Source organism: Bos indicus, chromosome 27, assembly GCF_029378745.1.
Source record: "Bos indicus isolate NIAB-ARS_2022 breed Sahiwal x Tharparkar chromosome 27, NIAB-ARS_B.indTharparkar_mat_pri_1.0, whole genome shotgun sequence".
Taxonomy (NCBI): Eukaryota; Metazoa; Chordata; class Mammalia; order Artiodactyla; family Bovidae; genus Bos; species Bos indicus.
Genome location: NC_091786.1, coordinates 33319741 through 33346653, shown reverse-complemented (window position 1 = coordinate 33346653; position 26913 = coordinate 33319741). Strand labels below are relative to the sequence as shown.

The window sequence follows — 26913 nt, the reverse complement described above, 5'->3', positions numbered from 1 at the left end:
GGGCAGGGGGGGGGGAGGGGGCGGTGGTGGGCTCCCGGGTGGTTCTCAGAGGGCTCAGAAGCAGAAACTATCCCAGGAGCTGGGATAACCTGAATGACAATCACACTTGTACCCACGGTTCCAATGCAAAACAGAACCGCTGTTGTAGAGGCTAAGAAGTTTCAACAGTTCCAAGTCCTGACTGTCCTTGCTTCTCTGGTGGTTCATATGGTAAAGAATCTGGCTGCAATGTAGGAGACCTGGGTTTGATCCCTGGGTCAGGAAAGATCCCCTGGAGGAGGGCATGGCAACCCACTCCAGTATTCTTGCCTGGAGAATCCCATGGACAGAGGACCCTGGCGGGCTACCGTCCATGGGGTCACAACTGAGCAACTAAGACTTGCTTCTCCCAGGTTAGGGCGGAGGGACCAGGAGCTTGAACACAGGTACCACTTTTGATATCGACTCAACAGACATGAGTTTGAGTAAGTTCTGGGAGTTGGTGATGGACAGGGAGGCCTGGCGTGCTGCGGTCCACGGAGTCGCAAAGAGTCGGAGACGACTGAGCGACTGGACTGAACTGAACCACTCTTGGCTTTTCATCTAAGGGAATGGAATGGAGTCACTTGGAGAGGAATGGTCCCTTGTTTTAACAAAGCTTTCCAGCAGGAGGCAGCACTGAGTCAAACACAGCAACTGGAAACTAAAACATTCCTCTTCAGAACCTTACTGAGTGAGTGAGTGAAGTCGCTCAGTCCTATCCAACTCTTTTCGATCCCGTGGACTGTAGCTTACCAGGCTCCTCCATCCATGGGATTCTCCAGGCAAGAATACTGGAGTGGGTTGCCATTTCCTTCTCCAGGGGATCTCCAGGGATCAAACCCGGATCTCCCGCATTGGAGGCAGACGCTTTAACCTCTGAGACACCAGGGAAGCCCCTTAGAGAAACAAAAATAGCAGCTCCAAGTCTTCCTTTTAGAATGGTCTCCCTGCACATAATAACTTTTAACTCACAATTACCAGTCAAGAAATTTAACACGCATATTTCTGGAGGATTTGGATTTTGTATTTTGTCCTGCTTTTCAGTTTCCTGGTCTTTCCCAGATTTTTTTTTTTTTTTTTTTTTTTTTGAGAAATGAACTCTATTATGTAAAATACGAAAACTTTCAAGATAAAGATATTTTTATTTTATATTTGTTATTAAAAGCATACTTTAATAAATTACTTAGATTTACCTCATCCAAAAAAAAAAAAAAAAAATCTGTCTCCCTGTCCTCTGACTTCTGAACAGTTGGGGGGAAGATGGCTGCACCTCCACTTTGGCCAGGGGGCTTCGTCTCTGCAGGACACATTCAAGTCCTACTCTTTGGAATGTGTGCATCAAGAGAACCTAATCTGTAAGGGCTGTACTTCTCCCCAGTTAATCTGCAGTTTACTTACCTTTTCATATGCGTTTAATCGGCTGCAGAGAGAAGGGAGGCTTTATTCTAGTTCATTCCAGAAACTGAGGTGTCTATGGCCCGTCATTGGGGTGCTGTCTCTTCCACTCGAGATAAATTGCCCTGAGGCAAGGAGCACAGTCCTCTGCTTAGAGGAGTCAGGGAGGGCTGTACATGCTAAATTCTGAAACTCAAAGCACTGATTTTGTCGTTATTTACAGGATTGGCCGATGCGTGGAAGCTGTGTCAATGCCATGAGTTAGGAACTAAACTTCAGGGAGAAGGGACTTGATTGGACAGGTAGGGTTTTGATGTAGGGAGGGTCTTCCTGGACGGTGGATGACCTGAGGTACAGGGGGCGCCAAGAGAGCATGTAAGACGGAGGAATGTCGAAACAGTTGGATTTTCTAGATGAATGAAGAGGTTGCCCCAGGGCAGTGGACATGGGAAGAGGTGCTGTCTTTGATCACTTGGTGAGATGCAGGAAGTCATGGAGGTTTCTGGTCTGACCACACAGGAATGCCAGGGCATTGACACAGCTTCCACGCAACGGCCAATCCTGTAAAGAACGCTTTAAGACATTTCCAGGTGTCCTTCTCTAGAGTACTGCTTGTCTCCACATCAAGTCAAAAGATCCTTGGGACACACACACGGTAGCTTAAAACAGTTCCTTGTCCTTTTCTGGCTCATAGCGTGTGGTCTCTGCCCCACAGCTGTCACTGGGTTTTCCCTGACTACAAAATCAGAGCTTTGGGTGATGCCCGAGGCGGGCAGACCCAACTGTGAGGGTTTCTTAGAATATTCCCATGGATGCTAAATTGGACCATGGGAGCTTTATCTCCCGCACAAGATTTTAAGTTCCCTGAGGAACAGGACTGTGTCACAGACCTTTGACACTCCACAGCAACCCAGCCAGGGTGATGCTCAAGAAATACCTGGGTTTTCCCAAGGAGATACTTCTGTTCAGTGGGAAAGGCTCACAACACGTGAACAAATTTCTTATTGTCAGAGAGGCCAACTTTTTACCCTTGGACACTGAGATGTGGGACCAAGAAGGGGACTGGACTTGTGATCATGGCCTTGGGTTGGACATCAGAAAGGGAGAGAGCAAGAGGTTTTTAGGGGAAAGTTGTGCCAATCTCTAGTTTGATCCTGGTTGGGGCTTTATTTGTTGTTGGGTTGGTTTTATTTTTTTAATGTTTTTTTTTTTATTTTGGCCATGCCATGCAGCACGTGGGATCTTAGTTCCCTGACCAGGGCTTGAACTCCTGCCCCCTGAATTGGCACTGCAGAGTCTTAACCACTGGACCATCAGGGAAGTCCCCTAGCTGGGGCTTTAGTTGTTGTCTTTGCTCTGGTGGTGGCCCCTCCACAGTCTCACTTCCTATCCATAGGAAAAGTACATGCTGCATGCCTGAGTCAATCTGCCCTGGATCCTCCCACACTCTGTCACCAGGCACAAGGAATCCAGCTGCCATTGCAGTCCAGGGAGGGAAGGAGATTCCAACTCAACTGTAGGGAAAAAGAAAAAAGGAAAAAACAGGCAAGGGACTCAGCCATTAAGGCCTTCTGCTCCCCAAACAGCAAGCTGATAAGTGCTCCGAGTCCAGAACTGGTGAGCTCCAGGTTGGCCGTGGCCTCTTGGACAAGGGCCATCCGCCCTTCAGCACATCCTGTGTATGAGATGAGAAACACTTGCTGCTTCTCAGTGGGCCCCTCTGCCTGGTATTTGAAGCCCTTAGAAATCTGAACCCCTTTGTCATTTATGAAAGGCACCCCCAACCTCACAAACTGCCTGCTCTGGCCAAAGCAGGCAACTTGATGCCCTGTCCTGGTACAGCCTGTTTCTCCAGGACCACCTGCCCTTGGCCACCCAGGCCCCGGCCTCCTCCCAGCCAGGTATTCTCAGGACCCAGCTGTAGCATCAGCTCCATGAAGCCTCCCCTATGTGGACCACTCGCTGGAAACCAATTCCTATGCAGTCTCTTTCATGCTACCTTTTCTATGGGCAAATCTTACATTTCAATGAAATCCCCAAGGCAGGGAGCTTCTTCAGGGGTCTGTGGCCCGCTAGCAGTCACACAAGGGACACTTGATGACAAACACCAGGGGTCAGGCCTTTGATGCTTGCAGGGTGGGGGCTGCAGAGCAAAGGGGACTGTGCCACTGGACACGTTTCGGGGGGACCCAGCCCAGAAAAGAGGCAGCCCCCAGCACCAAAAAACAGGAGATGAGAGTAGCACAGCTCAGCTCTTGCCAGGATGACACCTGTGATGGAGTGTGTGTGGTTCACTTCCTGAGCCGAACGGCAAGGGTAACCCATGTTCACCACCCCCCCGCCCCACCAAGGGTCAGTCGACCATCAATTTGAGAGGCCAACAGGCAGTGCTTGAGAAGCATTAGCCACCCATACAGAGTTGAAAAGAGCTCAGACAGGGGCCAACTCTTGGCCCTAGGGCGAAGGTGGCTTTTATTTCCTTTCTCAGGAAGGGAGGGGGTGGGGAGCTTTCCCCACACACCAATCTAAGTGAGGGGGGGGCGCGTGGGTGCTCCCCCAGAGGAGGGGCCGGGAGAGCCGGAGGACCGTTCAGAAGGCCTCTTCTGTGTCCACTTGCCGGCCCTGGGCTGCGGGATGCGCCTGAGGTCACTGCCCTCCGGGTACTAGTTCCTGCAGAGTTGGAGGCACACGGAGGTATGTGCTGGTGTCCACGAAGAAGAAGGGGGAGCAGGGGCCCTGAGTGAGGGAGCAGAGGGCTGGGGCGGCTGGCCCCATGCCCACTGCCTGCCCAAGATGGTCGCTTGCATAAGGCCTGGCTGGTGTGCTTCTCCCAAGAGGGGCCGCTGGGGCCTGGAGGCATGGCTCGCTCCGATGGCTGGCCCTTTAAATGTCCATCTCAAACTGTGACTCTTCACCTGGGGAGAGAAGGGGCAGAGGACCAGGTGAGCCATGGGCAAATGGCACGGTTGAACCTTCGAGAGGCCGGGAGGGGGTGCTGTTTCCCATTCTGTTGTTCCAACAGGGAGAGCAGGGGCCAGGGGGTATGCTGCTGAGGACAGCGGACAGAGGGCAGGCCCAGGAATTCCTGAGACACACGTCCAGCTGTGCTCACTCCCCTGATCCCAGAGCAGAGACCACGTCTCCCCACCGGACAGCTGACAGCCCTGTGTTCTGGATCACTTGTATTTTCTTTAAGAAGAGTGAATGGCTCCTTATGATTTGAAATGAATACAATTTCACAGACACATACTCCTTAAAACATAAAACCTTTCTGAGCATGTGTCCCAACTTCTGGGTTAGGACATGGGACCGTAACCTCCTCTGCCTACACCCGATTCCCCAGAGAAGAGCCTGACCCTGCGATACGGCAGCTATTTGGGGAATTCAGCTGCTCGTTGCCCTCGCCCAACTCTCACCATTAAAATTTCCAAGTAATTCACGCAGCGACACATTGTTTTCCTTTTTAATGGAACTGCCTTGTGCCTGACCTCCTGGCCAAGGCTGCTCCAAGGTTCTGGAGGGCAGAAGGCCTGCTCTGACCCCCACGGGGGAACAACCACCCTTGACTTCTGGTTATGTTGACACAAATATGTGTGTCCAAGGGCAGGAGCCTTGGCTTCTTATATCCAGTGAAGCAACATGAAAAACCAGTGCCTCCTCCTTCAGCCCACCCCATCCCAACAACCGTGCGGACTATGAGGCTGCCATGGTGGGGTCAGAGCCTTTGTTGTGGGCCAGCGCAGCTCGAGAGGCCGGGAGGGGCGAGGGTATGCAAGTGCAGGCGGTGGACAGCCTTCAGGTTGCAGTGACCGAGCCGCTGTTGTGTTGACAGCCTCCATCCGCAACGGCCAGTCTTTGGTTGAAGGCGAAAGAGGAGTGGAGGACCAACCACACGACTCTGTCCATCTTTCTATCCTTTTAAAAAATAATAATTTCTTTATTTTTGGCTGTGCTGGGTCTGTGTTGCTGCTAGTTGCAGCCAGCGGGAGCTCCTCTCTGGTTGCAGGGCTCAGGCTTTTCACTGCAGTGGCTTCTCTTGTTGCGGCTCTGCGCACACGGGCTTCAGGAGCTGAAGCACGTTGGGGCATTAGTTGTGGTTCCTGGGCTCTAGAGCACAGGCTCCCTAGTTGGGGGTGCACAGGCTTACTTGTTCTGAGGCATGTGGGATCCTCCCAGGCCACGGATCAACACAGGTGTCCTGCGTTGGCAGGCAGGTTCTCTACCACTGAGCCACCAGGGAAGCCCTGTCCATCACTTATCACAGGGCAGGGAACCTCGCTGCCTGGGCCGTCCTTGCTGCTGGGCTCTGTGGGTCTGTGTCCACCTCTCTTTTGCCCATGGCTCTCCAAGTGCGGCCTGCTCTGGGAGGTGGGGCTCCTGACTTCCTGATGAACCACAGCCTGCAGGCCCCAGGGAGCTGGGTTCCATGCTGTCAGCAAGGCCACCCAAGCTTGAGGGCCCAGCTGCTTCCTGTCTGGGCTCGGTTGCTGCCTTCGGGTGAAGGGTCAGTGGCTTCCAGGCTCTGCCAGTCTCCTCCCGTAGTAAGAGCTCAGATGCTCTGGCCAGCCGGTCCCTGGGAGATGGTATTCAAGCACCTCTGCGGGGGTGGCTGCTCTGATTGATGGGAGGGAGTTGGGGGTGGGAGGAAGAACCCAGCCTCCCCTTGTCCACTGCAGAAACAGCTGGTTGCACTGTTTCCACGGCCTGATCAACTAGGACACCAGATGTCCCTGTCGCCTTTCTAATCCCACAGATGTGTAATTTCCTAGAGGGCGAGGACGCTGTGCTTTTGATAAGTAGCTTCCTGCACAAAAACATCCTGGGTGTGTTCCAAATTGCTGCAGACACACAGAAATGCCTCAGGGACAATTGTATAAAGGTTATCCAAGGGCTTATCAAAGCAGCCGCCTGGATGCCATCTCCTTTCAAACAAGCTCCCCGCTAATGAGACTATCTGATGAGGCTGAATGGCCTTGCCTGAGCTTCCTGGGCCCCTTTCCTGGGGAAAGTGGGTTCCGATGAAAGTGCTGCACCCCAGACCCTTCCCTCGCCCTGTGTACTGCTCCACCCGGCAGGAGCATCCCCGTGCTCCCGGAACACCCACTCCCACGCCCGCTCTTCCGCTTCCTGGAGTGAGAGCCCAGCCGTTCCCGGCCACTCACCGCCTGCCGGCTTGTCCTCGGGGCTGCTGCGCAGGTGATTCTGCCTGGCTTCCGTGGGGGGCTCATCGCCTGTAGGGCTAGTGACCCCGGGAATGGTGGGCAGGTCCCGCGGGGGCGTCTTGGTCACAGGTGAGTTCCGACACTCCATCAGGAACTTCCGGTCATAGATGATCCTGGTACCTGCAAGGGGGCGGGGGCACGGTTAAAGCCACGGAGAAGGCCCTGGCCTGCTTTTTCCCCCTGAGGCCTCGCTCCAGCAGAGGCGGCAGGCTTTCCTGCAAAAGCCCGGGCGGAGGTGTGAGGCTCACTCACTGCCTCCTGCAGCCCAGGACTCTGCTGTCGCCGAACCGCCCCATCTCCCCGGGGTCAGTGGGTGCTCAACGGAGAATTTTTTTTTTAATTTTTGGCCGCACCCTACCAGTGGCATGTGGTTAATTCCCTGACCCTGATCAAGGATGGAACTCACTCCTGCCCTCTGCATTGGAAGGCATAGTCTTAACCACAGGATCCCCAGATAAGTCCCCAAAGTGGGTTTTTTATGCGTTTTTCAATTCTGTCCTTACACACCCTTGGGGAATATCCAGCATCTTTTAACTCCATTTGACAAAGGAGCAAAGAGAAAAGTAAGTGATTTCTGCACTCTACCGATCCAATAACCACTCCCCACCAGTTAAATATGAGAACTCCTCCTGTCTGGACTTTGTGGAAAAGAGTAACAGGGAGCACCCCAGCCTCACCGCGGCTCTCTTAACTCAGTCCACCTCCCCGGAGACGCCCCCACTCCGCCCAGCGTCCGGTTACCCATCCTCTGTTCACGTGTCACCCGACTTCAGGGTTTCTCCTCAGTCTGCCCTCCATTCCTTTAATTTTCACTCTGCTTTCTCAAGTGTCACCCCAGGGTGAGGGACCACGTCTTATAGAATCATTCACTGACCTTAAGCCTCCCAAGAGCCCTCCTATGAGGGCAGCTGCCTGAGAGATTCCTTAAAAAAAAAGGAGCATGTTCTCAAGCACAGGAGCCAGGGAGGAGGCCTGCTGATTCACAAATAACAGTGAAGAGTGAGAAGGTGACTCCCATTGGGACCCTGTCTAAATCCTGATCATCTCTGCAGACCCACTGTGGTCTTAGTAACATAACACCTCCAGAACATTCGCTAGTGGCTCCCTTCTCCACAAGGAGCAGGCTCCAGGCTCAGCCTTCAACAGGCAGAGGCATCTAGCTAGAATTTAAAACTGTCTTGTTGTCATTATGTTCTTTTTATAGCTACTTCTCTTTATGGCAAATGACTCTGGTTTTCCATATATAGCTGTGATAGCAAACTCCCTTTTAATATATACAACAGGATGTAATTGAATATGGTAATGGTACATGTTATATATCACATAAGCTATAATCTACATAATAAAAGCTAGGGAATTCCCCGGCAGTCCAGTGGTTAGGTCTCTGACCTTTCACTGCCCAGGGGGTGTGGGTTCAATCCCCAATAGGGGAACGAAAGATCCCACAAGCTATGGGGCTCGGCCAAAAAAATAAAAAACAATAAATTTTAAAGGAGAGGTGATACAAAGATAAATATTAAATATACATACAAGTAGAATGCAAAGTATGATAAAGACTGCAGAAGAGGGGGAGGGATAATGAGGAGTTTGGGATTAACACATACACACTACTATATAGAAAACAGATAGATAACCAACCAGGACGTACTGTACAGGAAGAGCTACACTCAATGTCTTATAATCACCTACTGTTGTTTAGTCGCTAAGTCCTTTCCGACTCTTATGACCCCATAAGAATGATTTTCCAGGCAAGAATACTGGAGTGGGTTGCCATTTCCTCCTCCAGAAGATCGAGAATCTGAAAAACAATAGATTCATACATATGTATAATTGAATTACTCTGCAGTATACCTGAAACTTATATTCAGTCCTGAATATTCATTGGAAGGACTGATGCTGAAGCTGAAATTCCAATATTTGGGCTACCTGATGCGAAAAACTGACTCATTGGAAAAGACCCTGATGCAGGGAAAGATTGAAGGTGGGAGGAGAAGGGGATGACAGAGGATGAGATGGTTAGATGGCATCACCAACTCAATGGACATGAGTTTGAGTAAACTCTGGGAGTTGGTGATGGACAGGGAGGCCTGGCGTGCTGCAGTCCAGTCGCAAAGTCGGACACGACTGAGTGACTGAACTGAACTGAACTATCTGAAACTAACACAATCAACTATACATCAATTAAAAAATGAAGACTATAGGCGGATGGTGAACGGCCTCAGTTTAGAAACCAGGATGCAGGGACTCCAGGAATGCCCATCCTCATCAACAGCTCTGAAATATGTCCCTCACTTAAGGGCTGTGCTGAGCAACATTCCAACAGCTGACGTGCGTTTCTCGATGTTGAGCGCTGCCTGTCTACTAACCCCGGAGACAGGAGAGGGATGGGCTTGCACCTCTGAGCTCTGATGTGAGTTAAGATTGGGCTCCCGGTGCAGAGGAGGACCTGGGATGAGGAAGAGCAGGGGGTGGTGAGGAAGACCCAGGATGAACTTCGCCTCCTTGCTAGTGTTGGCCTGGTCTGACCTCGGCCTGGGCCAGGCAGCCACCCGGCCTTGCTCTCCTGGTCTGGGGCAAATAATGCTGAGGTTGGGGGCCCTGCCCCTCATCATCAGGAGGACTACAGTTCAGAGCTCACGTTTCTAAAGGGGAGGGGTGAACAGCAAAGGACACAGACCTGGGGCTGTATTTTAGGTCCTGCTACCACCCAGCCCTCTCTGGTGGCTCAGATGGTAAAGAATCCGCCTGCAGTGCAGGAGACCTGAGTTCGATCCCTGGGTCAGGAACGTCCCCTGGAGAAGGAAATGGCAACCCACTCCAGCATTCTTGCCTGGAGAATCCCATGGACAGTGGAGCCTGGTGGGTTACAGTCCATGGGGTGGCAGAGTCTGACACGACTGAGACGATCACTTTTACCCACCAGCCGGGTGGCCCTGTGCCCCTTCCACCTTTGAGCCTCACCTGTAAGGGCAGTTTCCTCACCTGTAACATGAAGGGCTGTGTGCCGACACGCCCAGCGGGCTCCAAATGGAGAGCATCTGTGCCCTCTCTGGAGGGAGGGCATCCTGGCTTCAGAGATGGGCCCATTTTTCTCTGTTTCTTAGTCATCATGGCCTGGGCACCCTACCCCCTTATCTCCTTCCCACCCGCCACCTTGACATTTTTAAAAATTTTATTTATTTTTATTGAAGTATAGTTGACTTACCATACTGTGTTACTTTCTGGTGTCCAGCAGAGTGATTCAGTAATATATGTATTTCTGAATATATATCATATGCCTCATATTTTTTCCCATTATGGTTTATTACAGGTTATTGAAAATAGCTCCTGGTGCTATACAGTAGGACTTTTGTCTGTTTTGTGTTGGCTGCACCGCACAGCTCGTGGGATCTAAGTTCCCTAATCAGGGATGGAACACGGGCCCTCGGCAGTGAAAGCAGAGTCCTAACCACTGGACCTGCAGGGAATACCCTATTTATCTATTTTATGTATACAAATTTGTATCGACTGATCCCAAACTCCTAATACCACCTTGGGTTTTTTTGTTTCTTTGTTCACCGTGGGGTAGAGCAACTGACCCTATCAGAGCTGAACCTGAGAGCTAGAGATTCAGTCATCTCAAAAAAAGAACTTGGAGGTCAGCAGCTTCTGAGGTTCTTTAAAGGTCACGAGCCCCCAGTGGTTTTGTTGTTTTTTAACAAGTGTGGTATGGAGAAGGCAATGGCACCCCACTCCAGTACTCTTGCCTGGAAAATCCCAGGACAGAGGAGCCTGATAGGCTGCAGTCCATGGGGTCGCTAAGAGTCAGACATGACTAAGCGACTTCACTTTCACTTTTCACTTTCATGCATTGGAGAAGGAAATGGCAACCCACTCCAGTGTTCTTGCCTGGAGAATCCCAGGGACGGGGGAGCCTGGTGGGCTGCCGTCTGTGGAGTTGCACAGAGTCAGACACGACTGAAGCGACTTAGCAACAGCAACAGCAACACTGTCATATTTGGAAGGTTTGTCTTAAAAGAGTATAAAGCATAACTAATGTCATTTGTTATTACATTTCTCTAGTTTTTTTTCATTTCTGTAGTTTTTTGTATGATCTGTTTAATTCTTGTGATATTAAAAACACATGCTTTTTAAAAAAAAAAAAAAAAAAACAAGTGTGGTAAAACAAATAACATGAAACTTAGCATCTGAAGTAATCTTAAATGTACAGCTGAGTTGTTTAAGTACACCCACATTGTCATACAACTCATCTCCGGGCCTGTTTTCATCCCGCCGAACTAAAACTCCATCCAGGAAACAATCCCTCCTACCCCAGCCAGGGGCAACCACCACTCGGCTTCTGTCCGAGCTGGGGTGCTCTGTTGTATGTTAGTAGCTCAGTTGTGTCCGACTCTTTGCGACCCATGGACCGTAGCTCACCAGGCTCTTCCATCCATGGAATTCTCCAGGCAAGAATACTGTAGTGGGTTGCCATTTCCTTCTCTAGGGGATCCTCCCGACCTAGGGATGGAACCTGGGTCTCCTGCATTGCAGGCAGACTGTTTACCATCTGAGCCACCAGGGAAGCCTGGACTGCTCCAGGTGCCTCCTGTAAGTGGAATCTTATAGTATCTGTCTTCTTTCAATTGGCTTGTTTCACTTAGCATAATGTCCTCAAGGTTCATCTACATGGTTGAACTCCATGTGGGAATTTCCTTCCATTTAAAGCTAAATAATATTCCATCATGGGCTTCCCTGGTGGCTCAGTGGTAAAGAATCTGCCTGCCAATGCAGGAGACTTGAGTTCAGTCCCTGGGTAGAGAAGATCCCCTAGAGAAGGAAATGGAAACCCACTCCAGTATTCTTGCCTGGGAAATCCCATGGACAGAGGAGCCTGGCGGGCTACAGTCCATGGGGTCGCAACAGTCGGACATGACTTAGTGGCTAAACAACAATACTCCAGTGTATGGATATACCAATTTTGTTTATCCACAGACATTCAGGTTACATCCACCTTTTGGTTATTGTGAATCATGCTGCTAGGAACATAGTGTGCAAATATCTTGATACTCTCCTTTCAATTCTTTGGGGTACATACACTGAAGTGGCCCCCAGCATTTTAAAAGTCAGTAATTACACTTAAAAGAGAAAAAGAAATAGCCTCTGCACCCTCTATCCTATGGCTAGGGCACTTATTTAAAAATAAAAATCCTCATTTGAGCTAATAAAATCCATAATCTAAATGCCAATAGGGGTGGCACCATAAACACCCACCCCTGGACTTCTCTGGCGGTCCATTGACTAAGTAAAACTGCACTCTGAGCACAGGGGGCCGGGGTTCGATCCCTGCTCAGGGAACTAGATCCCATATGCTGCATCTGAAAGGTTCTGCATGCCACAATTAAGACCCAGCACAGCCCAATAAATATATATTAAAAAAAAAAAAACACCAATACCCACCATCAGAGTAATTCAGCCAGAGAGGGAGGGTGTGTGTGTGTGGGATAGACAAAGGGGTAAGCAGTGGTGTCCAGAAAGTCAGCTGACAAGGTAGTGAGCCTGGGATAAGACCACAAAGTCACCACTGACTGGCTCATTTGGGGCCTGTGAGGAATAGGAGCTGGAGATGGAACCGCTTTGGCTTTTTAACTCTTTCTTCTTCTAAGCCTTCATGGGATCCACCTCCATGGCCAGTGATCTGAAAACTCCCAAAGCCTCCCACAGATGAGGCAAACCTAACAAAACACACACAGTCCCGTATTGTCGAAAATAGGAACCCCTGGCCGCTGAGGCTGCAGTGCAGCCCTGGAGTTGGGACCTGGTCTGCCACAGGGACAGGAAGTGGGGACCGGCGGGGATGCTGAGGACCCTGTGAGGCTGAACAGCGGCAGCTGGGGGTGCTGGTCTGCTGTGGTCCTCTGGGGTGCGTGGGTGTCACACCAGGCGGCACCCCATAACACTCTTTAGCTGAGGACCCACTTCCTCTCCGTGCAAGGGAAAACAAGCCCCCTCCACAAGGGTCTATAATTGAGAGCTTTTGAGGATCTTGCCTGGAGAATCCCAGAGACGGGGGAACCTGGTGGGCTTCCGTCTATGGGGTTGCACTGAGTCGGACACGACTGAAGCGACTTAGCAGCAGCAGGTAGCTTCCAGGAGGCAGAAACAAGACGGTTCTTCCTCCTGCTTCTCTCGCAAGTCATACAAAACACCGAGAACTAGAAACAGAAGCGCCTGTGCCCACCTGGATGCCAACGGGGCTCCGACTGTTCTCCACATCACGATATATGAAGACAGAAAGTGAAGGGAGGAATGGCTCTTTTTTCCCCTTTCCTTTTTCTTTTTTTTTTTGAGGGGAGCCTCCCTCTGTGGCATGTGGGATCTTAGTTCCCCAACCAGGGGATGGAACCCAGGTCCCCTGCAGTGGAAGCACAGAGTCTTAATCACTGGACCACCAGGCAAGTCCCAGGAATGGTTCTAACAGGGAGGAAAAGGGGGACAGCTAAAGGTAGGAAGGTGGCGGTTGAGGTTGTAACAGCAAGCAAGCGGGGTCGAACCCAGGAAGTTTTGGGAAATTAGAGGCATTGAGGAAAACGGGGCTGGGGGCTGAGAACAGGGACAGGTGCCACCCATCTGTCACCCAGGAGGAGGCCAGGCAGGCAAAATAAGCTGACCTTCTGAATAGTGGCTTCAAACCCTTTGCGCTCCTCGGCTTCAGAATAAAGAGCAAAGATAAAGACCTACAGAGACAGATTTTGGGAGGGGGTTATCTCACATGAAAAAAAAAACCCAACTAGCCACTAGATTGAGCACTTCAGTCTCTGGAACAGACAAGGCCAGCTCTTGAGCAACTCCTCACTCTTAAATAATAAAGGGAACAGAAGACAAAAAGATAACCAATTACATGGAGAAGGCAATGGCACCCCACTCCAGTAAGACAGTACCCAAATCCTGGATAAAAGGAAATCAAGAAAAAGAGACAAGAGAACTTGATCAAAAGAATTACTTAAAAGATCAAAAGAATTAATTAAATACAAAAAAAAGAAAAGATACTTTTGCTGAGTTGAGAGAGATGAGTCTTGAAAGACTACTTGACTATCCACTGCAATGAATTAAAAAACCACCAGCTTAAGATTCATTGTAAATCATGAAATCTTCCAGAAAGAGTTGAAAGACAACAGGTGCCCACTGAGGATTGGGAGTAAGAATGTATCAAACTTTTCAGTGGTTACACAGGCAGCCTGAAGACAGTGGGTCAAATGCCTTCACTATCCTGGGGCAAAAGTCATCCTGACCTAGTTTTATACGCAGCCAAACGATGAGCAGGGATTGAACCCCGGCCCCTGTGCTCAGAGTCCAGTCTTAGTCACTGGACCACCAGGGAAGTCCATGGGTGGGTGTTTAAGGTGCCACCCCTACCGGCATTTAGATTATGGATTTTATTAGCTCAAATGAGGATTTTTATTTTTAAATAAGTGCCCTAGCCATAGGATAGAGGGTGCAGAGCCTGGCAGGCTGCAGTCCATGGGGTCGCTAACCAAATAGAAGGAGAACAGAGCCATCTGCAGAAAGTGCCAGGAAGATGGAGTCTATAAAATCAGAGAAAGACCAGAGGCTCCTGGGAATCCCATGCCCGCAGCTGTGTGGCAGGTCCAGAGTCTCCAAACTGCTCAGAAAAGAGGGAAAATGTATGGAGAAATGCAGAGGTCTGCATGTGAAACCATACAGAGAGGCACTTCAGAGGGGCTGGCGGGTATGGGAAGACTTACCTGAATGAAAACTAAGCACGTTTTATTTTTTTATAGTTACACTTTTCTTTTCAAAATTGTTCTTTTAGATTTAATTAACACGTTGTATTAGCTTCAGGTGTACAGCAAAGTGATTCACGTGTATCTCTTCTTTTTCAAATTCTTTCCCCATTTAGGTTATTGCAGAATACTGAGACTATTACAGACTGTTGAAGAAAGAGGGCAGCACAGGATGAAATGGTTGGACAGCATCACTGATTCAATGGATATGGACTTGGGCAAACTCCATGAAATAATGAGGGACGGGGAGGCCTAGCAAACTGCAGTCTATGGGGTCGAAAAGAGTCAGACTTAGCGACTGAACAAGACTGTTGAGCAGAGTTCCATGATTTCAGGATTTGGGTACTGAGCACATTTTAAACTAAAGAAATTAGTAATTCTACTTTTAAAAAAAAGGTTGTAAAAAATGGAAATGCTATCACTAAAATCTACACGGCTCATCAAGAATCATAGTATTAAAAACAATAAATATGTAATATAGAAGCAACCTGTGTCCACCAACAGATGAATGGATAAAGAAAATGTGAAATACATATACACAATGAAATACTACTCAGTCATAAAAAAGAATGAAAAATGTGCCATTTGCAACAATGTGGATAGATCTGGAAGGTATTATGCTTAGTGAAACAAATCAGAGAGAAAGACAAATATTCTGTAATAGCTTATGTGTGGAATCTAAAAATAAAACAAATAAATGAATATAACAGCACAGAAACAGACTCACAGAAAACAGAGAACAAACCTGTGGTTACCAATGGGGAGAGGGAAGGGGGCAAGGCGGTAGAGGATTTAATAGGTATGAATTACTATGTATAAAATAAGCTACAAGGATATATTGCACAACTTTGGGAATCATAGCTATTATTTTGTAATAACTTTAAATGTAGTATGATCTATAAAAATATTGGGTCAGTATGTTTTACACTGTATAATGTTACAAATCTCCATTCATATTTCTTCAGGAACCCTGTCTGATCCCTTGAATCTATTTGTCACCTCCACTGTATAATCATAAGTGATTTGATTTAGGTTATACCTGAATGGCCTAATGGTTTTCCCTGCTTCAATTTAAGCCTGAATTTTGCAATAAGGAGTTCATGATCTGAGCCACAGTCAGTTCCAAATCTTGTTTTTGTGGACTGTATAGAGATTCTCCATCTGGAGAAGACTCTTAAGAGTCCCTTGGACTGCAAGGAGATCAAACCAGTCCATCCTAAAGGAAATCAATCCTAAATATTCATTGGAAGGACTGATGCTGAAGCTGCAATACTTTGACCATCTGACGCAAAGAACTGACTCATTGGAAAAGACCCTGATGTTGGGAAAGATTGAAGGCAGGTGGAGAAGGGAATGAAAGAGGATGAGATGGTTGGATGACATCATTGACTCAATGGACCTGAGTTTGAGCAAGCTCCGGGAGATGGTGAAGGATAGGGAGGCCTGGCAGGCTGCAGTCCATGGGGTCACAAAGAGTCAGACATGACTGAGCACACGTGTGCGCACATGTGCATGCACACACACACACATATACACACACTTTGACTTAAAAAAGAAAAAAGAACTAAGGGACAGGTTAAATGAACTATGCATCAGACATACAGTGCAATGCTGTGCAGGTACTACTTGGAATAAAGTGTACACTGTCTGGGCTTCCTTTGTGGCTCAGTTGGCAAAGAACCCGCCTGCAATGCAGGAACCTGGGTTTGATCCCTGGGTTGGGAAGATCTCCTGGAGAAGGAAATAGCAACCCACTCCAGCATTCTTGCCTGGAAAATTCCACGGACAAGGAACCTGGCAGGCTGCAGTCCACGGGGTCACAATGAGTTGGACACGAATGAACGACTAAACCACCACCACACTGGCCACAAAAAAAAAAAAAAAATCACAGAACTGTATTTTTTGTTTACTTATCTCTGGGGGTGAGATAAGGATTAAAGCAAGGAATACACCTTTTATACTGAATCCTTTCAAAATAAAAAAATACAGCGATCTGTGTGTTAGTTGCTCAGTTGTGTCTGACTCTTTGACATGTAATAAAGATACAGGGATAGTAAACAAACAAATAAATAAGGATATAGGGTCAGACTCTCCTTTCCTAGTAAGTCAAGTTAAAACTGCCGTGGTTGGAACAAGACAGATTCCCCATGTCCTGAACAATCTCTGCTGGGCTGGGGAAAGAGTGGTAAGCTCACCCCTCTAGCATCCCCAGGAACTGTATTCAAGGATCGGGACAAGCATTAACACCCACCCACACAACTGCCAACCTTTGCTCAATCACATGCCCCAAGAGTAGGGGTTCTGGGTCATATATTCCCTATCACTGAACCCCTCTGGACCACAGCAAGCCAGGTGTGACGGATGCAAGGGGCCATTAGATATAGGAACAGCCCCCTGATCTCAGACACACACTTAGTCGGAGAAAGACCTGGAAACAAGTGTGTGGAGTCTAGAGACATAGATGGGGACCACAGAGGGGCAGGGAGAGGTCTACCCCGTGTACCACTGGCAACAGGAAATCCAAGCCCCCTGACTCTCAACCCGAGCCATGGAAGCATCCTTGTTACCCAAATTCTACACTGACCCGGAGTTGGGGGAGGTCCTTGGATGATCTAGACGGGAGGGACTACCGGTGCAGAGCCAGGGAATCCAGAACCTGCCTCCCACAGGGTGGGGGCAGAACAGAGGTGAACCTTGCCCCCAACCCTTCCAACCATTTGTGTAGCTGAGATCCTACTGGGTTCTGAGTTCAAGGGTGCATCTCGAACTACATGCAGAGAATAGCTGAGGCTGTCTTCTAACTGGAAGCCCATGTAAATGCATCACCCTGAGTCCATCTGGCTGCCAGAGTTCCCAGCTACGGAGAGAGAGCGGTGGGGACAACATGACGGGGGGCGGGATGTGAATGCCTGCTGTTCTTATTACAGCCTAGTGGTTAGAAACCCAGCTCTCCGGCTTGTTGGTTCTATCCACTCTGGGCATTATTGCTCCATATTGCTGTGCCCTGATTTCTTTTCTTTCTCTTTTATTTATTTATTGGCTGCGTCAGGTCTTAGGTGAGGCACGAGGGCTCAGTAGTTGTGCCTGTGAGCTTAGCTGCCCCTTGAAGTGTGGGATCTTAGTTTCCCAACCAGGGTTTGAATCCGCATCCCCTTCACTGGAAATTCTTGACCACTGGCCCACCAGAGAAGTCCTCGTGCTGCGATCTCTTCCCCTGAAGAATGGGGGTGATGGTGATGATGGCAGCTCAAGCCTCCCGGGGTCACCATGTGGGTTAGCACCGTGGCTCACAAAGTCAGCCCTAAACAAGCAAGTCCTCGGTATTGCCACGACCAGTGTGACTTCAGTTATATGGAGGTTAAAAAAAAAAAAGCTGGGATAAACCAGAGGGGAGGTAAGAACCCTGAAAAGAGACTTGGAGAGAAGGGGGAGGGGTTGGGGGGGAGGGTAAGGGCATTCTCCCTCCTGTTTTCATCCACAAAGAAACGGGCTTCAAGCAGCACCATGAGCTGTGGCTTGTTCGGTAACCAGTGTCATCTGGGACTTTACACTCCAGGTATGCACCGAATACAAGAATTGTATATTTTCTTCAGGCAGGCTTTGGTGGTGAGGACAGCTTGCTTGAACGTATAAAGCAAGGCACACATGCCCCAGGGTCTGGTTTCCTCGCCTGTAAACAAGGGCTTGTTCTGGGCTCATTCAAACTATTTTTAAAGCCCCAACCCTAGGCCAGGCTTTAGAGATAATCTCTCGGATGTGTTCCAGTTCTGATACCAACCATTTATTTTTAGGATCCCCTTGTGGGCAGGTGCTTTTAAATTGAAAGTGGTGCAACTAGCTTGGGGACGGGAGGCAGCAGTTCTGGGCTCAAAATTGGATGCGACATTGCACCAGCCCTCACCTCCAAGTCCCAGTTCTTCACTCGGTGAGCACAGAACCCGAGCCTCACAGGACTGTCAGGTTGTGAAAATCATAGCACCATGTGAGCCCTGCCTGCCACAGCCTGACCTGCTAGGTCTCTGTGGACCCCCACGAGGGAGACACCTTATTCTGAATTCATAGGCAGGAAACAGGTTCAGAAAGGCCAGCCCCTTGCAGCCATCCCAAGATAGACCCAGCTTGTCTCGCCTCCCACCCTAAAGACCAGCCTCTGTTTACAATGAGCCAGGCAGCCCGGGCCCCTGCGCCAGCCGGCACCGGCCAAGGGGAAGCCACCAGGGTCTTCAGGCTTCTGCCTCCTCTTCTGCCTGTTTGAGGACAGGATGTTCCCTGGGAGGGAGGCCTCCTACATTCCTCCTCCATCTCCCTGCGGTCCAGCTCCGGGGGCCCAGAGGCGGCTGGATGCGGCTCCTGTAAGTTGAGAAGCTGGACCCTCTTTCTTCCCAGGCCTCCACTGGCAGGAATGTGCCTCCCAGGGGCCGAGGACGTGAGGCCCAGCAAGAGTACAAGCACGGAATTCCTAGAACTGCTGTTCCCCTTCCAGGGGCGGGAGAGCATTTCATAACAGGGTCAGGCAGAGGGCTGAACGCCTGTGCTGGGACGTGGGCCAGCCGCCCGGGAGAAACCCATTGGAACGAGCGTATGCTCAGCTCAGCAGCAGGGCCTGGCTCTTTCTTGCAGGACAGTCTGCTTGGCAAGCACAGCTGACTGGCCGAGGGGGTGGGGTTGTAGTTTGGTAAAGAAGCAAAGCTCGCTCACTCCAAGTCTGCCCTTCCCCTCCCACCCTGCCAGCTCTCCGGGGAGAACCAAGACCCCTACAATCTCTGGACTTCCCTGATGGTCTAGTGGCTAAGACTCCAGGCTCCCAATGCAGAGGACCCGGGTTCCATCCCTGGTCAGAGAACTAGATCTTACAACCAAGACCTGCCACAACCAGATAAATAAATATTAAAAAATAAAATAAAATAACCGCCCCCCGCCCCGCCCCGAAAAAGACCCTTTAGGGGTCTTATGAAGGCCCTGGAGTAACAAAGGGACCATCAGCCAATGGCAAATGGCCCTTCCTTCAGGTCCCACGAGGGAACAGGTAGGCTGATTTGAAAATTAAGCAGAAGGGACAAAGTTTCTCCGGAGACAGAACAAAACAGCTGACCAACTTCTAAGGCTGGCCAAGCTCCTCCCCTTTCCCTCTGCACCTGGCATAGCCAAGTAAGGCTGCCCCCTGAAATGCACTACGAACAGTGAGTGCCCTTCCGAAATCCACCACCCCCCTTGCTGCTGGAAAGTGAAGGAGTCCTGTTTTTTGGTGTGAATGGCACACCCCCAAATTCACATGCTGAAGCCCCAGCTCCTAGTACCTCAGTGTAGCTGTATTTGGAGATAAGGTCTCTTAACCAGGCTATTATGTGAAAAGGAGACCGTTAGGGTGGAGCCCTAAAACAATGTGCCGGTGTCCTTGTGAGAGAGAGCCGTTCCACAGGACCACGACCACCACCTTGAACAGGGGCAGCAGGAGGTGGCCTCTGCAAGCCACGGAGGGGGCCTCAGCAGAAACCACACTTGGATCTTGGGCTTCCAGACCAAGAAGAATATAAATTTCTGTTGTTTAAACTACCTGGTCTGTGGATTTGGTTACAGGAGACCTAGCACATCTGCACAGGCTCACTGTCCCCTTTTGTTCGGAAGAGAGAAGAGGGAAACCTGTTCACACTCCTTAAGGCAAGAGACCCAGTGCATGTGCTGAGTGTGATCCTGGCCACACCAGCAGTAGTCTCCCTCCCACTCACCTGTGGACTCCTGGGCTCAGACACCTGCCTCTTGCCGGTACTCCAGAAAATCAAGGATATTCAAATGCAGGTGCTGGGCAGAGGGGGCCAGTACCTGAAGCCTGGCCATTTGAAGGGGAAACAGGAGGTAGGCTGGCTGGCAGTTAGTACGTGTGACACCAAGTGAATATATGGCCCAGAGCCCTGGCACCATGTCCACCTGTGTGTTTTGCCTTGTGGAGCTGAGTAGAAGGGCTTGAAAGCAGGACATGGGGTCCATGACTCAATGTTTTCAGGAAGGCGTCCTCTGTTCTTAAACCAATAGTCAATAAACACACAGGCTCGTGATTCCTGTCTCCTACACCTGGCTGGATAAAGCACAAGCTGGCATCAAGATTGCTGGGAGAAATATCAATAACCTCAGATGCAGATGACATCACCCTTAATGGCAGAAAGTGAAGAGGAACCAAAGTGCCTCTTGATAAAGGTGAAAGTGGAGAGTGAAAAAGTTGGCTTAAAACTCAACATTCAAAAAATGAAGATCATGGCATCCAGTCCCATCACTTCACAGCAAATAAATGGGGAAACAATGGAAACAGTGACAGACTTTATTTTCTTGGGCTCCAAAATCACTGCAGATGGTGACTGCAACCATGAAATTAAAAGACACTTGCTCCTTATAAGAAAAGTTATGACCAACCTAGACAGCATATTAAAAAGCAGAGACATTACTTTGCCGACAAAGGTCCATCTAGTCAAAGCTATGGTTTTTCCAGTAGTCATGTATGGATGTGAGAGTTGGACTATAAAGAAAGCCGAGCGCCAAAGAATTGATGCTTTTGAACTGTGGTGTTGGACAAGACTCTTGAAAGTCCCTTGGACAAACCAGTCAATCCGAAAGGAAATCAATCCTGAATGTTCATTGGAAGGAATGATGCTGAAGCTGAAGCTCCAATACTTTGGCCACCTGATGTGAAGCCCTGACTCATTGGAAAAGACCCTGATGCCGGGAAGGACTGTGGCAGGAGGGGAAGGGGATGACAGAGGGCACGATGGTTGGATGGCATCACTGACTCAATGGACATGAGTTTGAGCAAGCACCAGGAGATGGTGAAGGACATGGAAGTCCTGACATACTGCAGTTGCAGAGTCGGACATGACTGAGTGACTGGATATCAACATCTGGCCCTGGCTCTGTTGGCCACTCAGCAGGAGAGGCAGTTAAATCCCCTCAAAGGACTGTTCCTTGAGGCTTGACCCTTGTTGAACATCGTCTCAAAGCATGGCCCACATAAATCCTCCTATCCCTGTTTATACCCAGCTTCTCTCATTCAAAGGAGTCATTTCCCTTCTAGAATCTGGGCTAGCCTTGAGGCTTACTCTGACAGACAGAACACTGTGCAAGTGCCATACTGTGACTTCTGAATAAAGGCCTTAAGAGGCCTTGGAAGCTGCCATGTAAGTAACTCATATTCTGAATGGTGTGAGGCCATGAGGACAGAGAGAGAGCCCAGCCTTCCAGCTGTCCCCAGCAATACCCAGACAGGTGGCTAGGGCCACCTTGAAACTTCTAGCCCAGGGCAATCCAATGGTCAACTGTATGCAGCCAGATGAGTGGGCTCAGACAAGATGATCCAAAAATGTCCAATTTACCCAAAGAATGAAGAGAAATAACAGATTGCTGTGGTGGTGGTTGAAGTTACTAAGTTTGGGGGTTGCCTGTGACACAGCAGTAGCTGTGTACAACAGTAGCTGATACAATCCTTCTCATCAAGACGAGATCTCTGGGCCTAGGATCTGAGCTCTCCCCGTGAACCCTCATGGGCATAGGCAGTGGATTATAAGGCCCATATCCTAAGCATCCAAATGCCACGGGCAGATGTCACATATTTCTGCTGAGTCAGCAATACTGGCCACAAACAAGTAAATGAAGACTATGAATCCCAGTGTCTGAGACCTGGGCCCCAACACTGACTAGTTCAGTATAAAAAGTCACCTCCTTCCACAGTCTGCTTCATAATAACTTGGAATAATACTGGGATAAGTGGGAAAGTTCAGAGAAAGTTAGCTTCTGCTTCTGGGACATTCCAAGATAAATAGTTATACTTGTAACTAAGAGGACAGAAAAGAAACTTTAAACATTCTTATTAAGCCAGCCCAGACCCAGGTCTAGTCTTAGAGACACTAGGTCACCCTGAGAACACTCTCATCACAGGAGTCTTTCACCCTTCACCTTTTAGACATCTGATGTGGCTGGCCGCACTACAAACATGAGTAAGCCATCTCTGAAAGAACTTCCTGTCTAATCTAGGGAACAAATACATAAACAAAGACATGTGAATCATTGTCGTGAATCACAAAAGAGGAAGAACACTGGCATGGATCTCAGTAAAACGAGAAAGTAACATGTTTTTCGTTCATACGTTTGAACACTCAAGAATCAAGAATCTATGTGTACAAATGAACACTTTTCATTCATTTCACCCTGGGAAGCAATCCTTGTTTCAATAATGCTGCCTTTTCCTAACTCGACATCAAATAAAAACCCTGACAAGCAAATGCCTCGCTGCTTTATACCAATAGTCAATATGGCACCATCCTGCTGGCCCTTTCTCCAAATTTGGTAATGAAGTACTTTTTTTTGCTCTTTCAGGAAAAGAACAAACAAACCCCTTTATCAATAATGAGGCCCTGCCACCCTTGAGGATATTGGGAAAAAAAAGTAAGGTCTGAAGGCAACTCATATCCAACAGCTGTGTATACATTGTTAGACTGTAAGGCCAACCACACTGGCTACTTGGAGTGGGCAAGTCTCATTTAATATCATGTAAGTTTTCAGGGGTGGGGTGAGTGTCTGTCTAATTACTTCAGATACAACTCTGATGCTTATAATTCTATTTCGGGTGTGTTCATCTTTCTAGCTTGCAATGGAAGCCCTCGAGGTCACACTTTGTCTTCCAATGCCATGGCCGTAAGATCAGGAAGGCTATGGGTGCTCTACACCAGGGTCCCTGCCAGTCTTTAATGAAGCACATAGTATGGAATGTTCTAAATGCTTTAAAAGGAAGGTCGGGTCAGTATAAAAAGAGACCCATTATAATTCCCTCTTTGCCTTAATGTCAATGTCAAGTTCTCTTGACCTGTAATAAAGAGGCAGTGTAACTGAGGCCTCGGGACACTGGCCGCGCTCCGGCTTCAGTACCCAGCCTACCCTATCCTCTTCCTGGCACTCTCTGTTCCAGGGCCAGACCCGGGAGCTGCCCCAAGGTAAGCTTCCTGGGCGCAGGCTTTGTTTGTCTAACCAAATAGGGTGCCAGTAACACCTGCAGTCCTAGCTGCTTACCTCTGATTAACCTTATCCAGACCCAGGGCTTAGGTACGACTACCACCCAAGCCACAACTCCTGTAGCTTTGGGTCAAACATCCAGTAAGGAACTGGGAATGTAGAGGTTGGTGGGGGAAGGGTGGATGAAGGGTTCTGACCCACTCAAAGGTTCTGGTGGTTTATGGTGTTACTTAAGACTTTTAAGACTCACAGATACAGAGAACAGACTTGTTGCCAAAGGAAAGGGGTTGGGGTGGGGAAGGTAAGGGTTGGGAGTTTGGGATTAGCAGATTCAAACTATTATATACAGAATGGATAGAGAACAAGGTTCTCCTGTATAGCACAGGGAACTATATTCAATGTGATAAACCCCAACAGAGGGACTTCCCTGGTGGTCCAGTGGATAGGACTCCACGCTTCCAAGGAAAGGGGGACAGGCTCAATCACTCATCAGGAAACTAAGATCCTGCAAGAAGCATGGCACGACCAAAAAAGGAAAAAAAAAAAAAAAAAAACTTAATGGAAAAGAATATGAAAAAGAATATATAACTGAATCATTTTGCTGTACAGCAGAAATGAACACACTGTCAATGCACTATATTTCAATAAAATTGGAAAAAACAAAACCATAAGATTCTACAAACTTGAGTGTTCATCAGTGACACTCTCTTAAGTAATTTTCTTAAGTAAATTTCTCTTCAGTTCTCCAGCTTCTTCAGATCAGTGGTTCAGCCTGTGTAGGGTTAATGAGCATGGAAAGCAAACTGGAGTCAGAGGACTGGAGATGGCTCAAGTCATCTGCTCTTATCCTCCCCTGAGACACACACTGCAGAGCCATTCCCAGCAAGAGTGACCAGCAGATAGTTTACTCCAGTAGCTTCTGACACGATCCAACCACGCAGACTCTGCCAAGAGCCTGGCTCTTCAGAGTCTAGTTTAAAGACAGATGCCAAACCCAACCTCACGAGAAGTTTACCTGGATGGATGCATCACTTTTTTTGTCAGACCACTGAGGAGAGCCTGGTGAGGGCTGTCACATTCCACCAATTCCTGAGAGCTCAGAGAACAGTCCTTATACCAGTCACTGGGAGCTAGTTAGAAATGTGGAATCTTAGGCCCTACCCCTAACCTACTGAATCAGATGTGGTCCCCAGGTAATTCATGTGCCCCCTAGAAGACTGAGAAACAGCACTCTTGACCGAAGCAGAAGGGGGCCAGGAATGACCTTTACTCATTAGGTCAAGCTCCTCCGCCCAGGCAAAGGGTTGTGCTAAAGTGGGCCTTGGAGGAAGACTCTACGCCTTGGTTGTACAGAGGCAAGCCTGGATTCTCTGGGTTATGGACTGTAAGCTGCGTCTCCCTCGCTGGTCACTAGGCTAGTCACTCTCTAGGCTCCTGGCACTGCTAGCTTCCTTCCAGTTGGCCTCAGAAACTGTCACACTGATGCAGAAGCCCCTTGTCCCTCTCCCAAATGAACACCTTCAAAAGGAGGGAGACTGGCTGAGGTCTGCCCCAAACCGCAATTTACCAGTGCAAAGGGAGAAGTGGAAGAGAGTTTCCCATAAACAGCACCGCCGGCTGTTGCTTCCAAGCTGATCCACCCCATCTAGCAACAAGGGTGCAAAATAGGGCCACTTAAGCCTTCAGGCCTGAGTCAGTGCCCACCCTGAACAGATGAAGCAGTGGCTTACACCTTCACTAGAAGGGACCCCAAAATTGTCCCGAAAGGTCCCAGTAGACACATTGTAGCACAGAAAAAGCTGAGTAGCATGGACTACATAAGGTCCAGCGTGGAAAGAGAGACAGCAAGAGTCACTGGGAACTTTCCCTTGGATCATTTTTAATAGACGCGGCAGCACTTCTTCCCTTCTGCGCTTGGCGGCTGTTTTCTTGTTCAGTTTGGGAAATCGGGTGTTAGATTGGACCATGGGCATGTGTTTGGGGGCCTCGGTGCCGCGTCCCATAAAAAAAGGCGGCCCCCGCTGTCCAGGAACCACTTAGCTGGCTAACAGCTCGCAGGCTGTATGTTTTGAGTCAAACAAAACCAGGGCCTCGGATCTGGCTGTGCTCGCCGGGGGTGGGACAGCTGCCTGAGAAAAGAAGCAAGTGGCCCCCGACGCTGCCAGGCGACAAGGCGGGCAGCCCCGCCCGAGTGCGTGCGTCTCAGGCCGGACGCCAAAATGTGCGGCGCTCTTCTCGAGTAGTTTGGGAAGCGGGAGAGGGCGTAAAGGGAAGGGGAGAAGGGCAGGAGCGGGTGAGGACAGCGCGAGGGAGGGAGCAAAGCGACAAGCTCGGGGATTTCATCACTCAAACGCGCTGGCAGGTTTCATCAGCACCCGGGCTCCGGAGCTGGGAGCGAATGCCAGGCTCCCGAGGGCAGCGCGAAGCGGGCCCCCACCCGCGCCAGCTCAGCTTCCTCTTCCTCATCCACGCTCCCGGAGGTCACACGGTTCCCTCCCTCCCCTCCCCCGCGGACAGAAGAACGTGTTTTTCTGCATAGCGCGCCTCGCGGCCCCAGGTCCCTGCGCGGAGAACCGCCGCGCGCCTGAAAGAACCATCTGCTCCCCGTGCCGCCGAGGCGCCGCAGGAGCAGGCGAGCACCCTCCACCCAAAACCGGGGTTGGGGGTCGGGTGGGGTCGGGGGCCTCGGGAAGGAAGAAGGGTTCTGCGAGGGTCATTGATCCCAACATCCCATCCCACAAAACCCTTGGCCCGGCCTCTCCGTGGTGCGTGGCCCACCCTGACCCCACCCTATTCAGCCTCAGAACTGCCCCCAATACCCACAAGGGGCAGCACACCTCAGCATGTGGTGGTCTTGGAAGAGTGTGTTTGTGCGTTTGTCAACGATCGGGGGAGTCAGGTGTCTCTCTCAGAAAGAAGAAAACTCCTGGCATTGGCAGACGCTGCACTGGAGTTCGCGCCCGAGGGCTGGCGATCGCAGGCGACCCCCATGCTCGCTCCCTGCGGCCACCTCCCGGACTCTTACTGCCTTCCTGATACCCCGTTCCGTTCTTCCCAGTCATCGCGCCCCGGAACTCGGTCGCCCCGTCCAGCTGGCGGCTCCCGAGCACTCCCCGCTCCTGTTGAGTCCGGACTCCCCACCGCCCGCACCCAGAGCCGGGGCGCAGGGGGCCACCTCCCCGGAGCCCGCGCCTACCTCCAGGGGTGGTGCTGAAGAGCGTGCCGCCGGGGGTGGTGCTGTAGTCCCCAGGGGGCAGCTGCACGCCGTCGGCGAGGACCACCCTCCGAGTGGTGGGGATGGCCCGGCTCGGGGTCTGGCTGCAGCTGCTACCTCCGGACATGGTCGCCCCGCAAGCTGAGCCCGCAGCCGGGGCGTGGCCCTAGAGCCCCTCGGGCCTCGCTCCGCCCCGCCCGAGACCGCCCCTTCCGCCTCTCAGGCAGACGACCCTTGGGATTTGTAGTTCCCGCCGCGCCGCCTACCTTTCCCCAGGGCTGCTGGC

General features: G+C 50.0%; 1 protein-coding gene across 1 annotated transcript; it reads right to left on the bottom strand.

Annotated features, from left to right (window-relative positions):
• Positions 1–3846: 3846 nt before the first annotated feature.
• Positions 3847–26803, bottom strand: EIF4EBP1 (eukaryotic translation initiation factor 4E binding protein 1). The gene is made up of 3 exons (XM_019953587.2): positions 26610–26803; positions 6579–6758; positions 3847–4331 (listed from the first exon to the last, which is right to left on the bottom strand). The coding sequence occupies exons 1-3, from the start codon at positions 26752–26754 to the stop codon at positions 4300–4302; spliced, it is 357 nt and encodes a 118-aa protein (XP_019809146.2). The 5' UTR covers positions 26755–26803; the 3' UTR covers positions 3847–4299.
• Between the last annotated feature and the right edge of the window lie 110 nt (positions 26804–26913).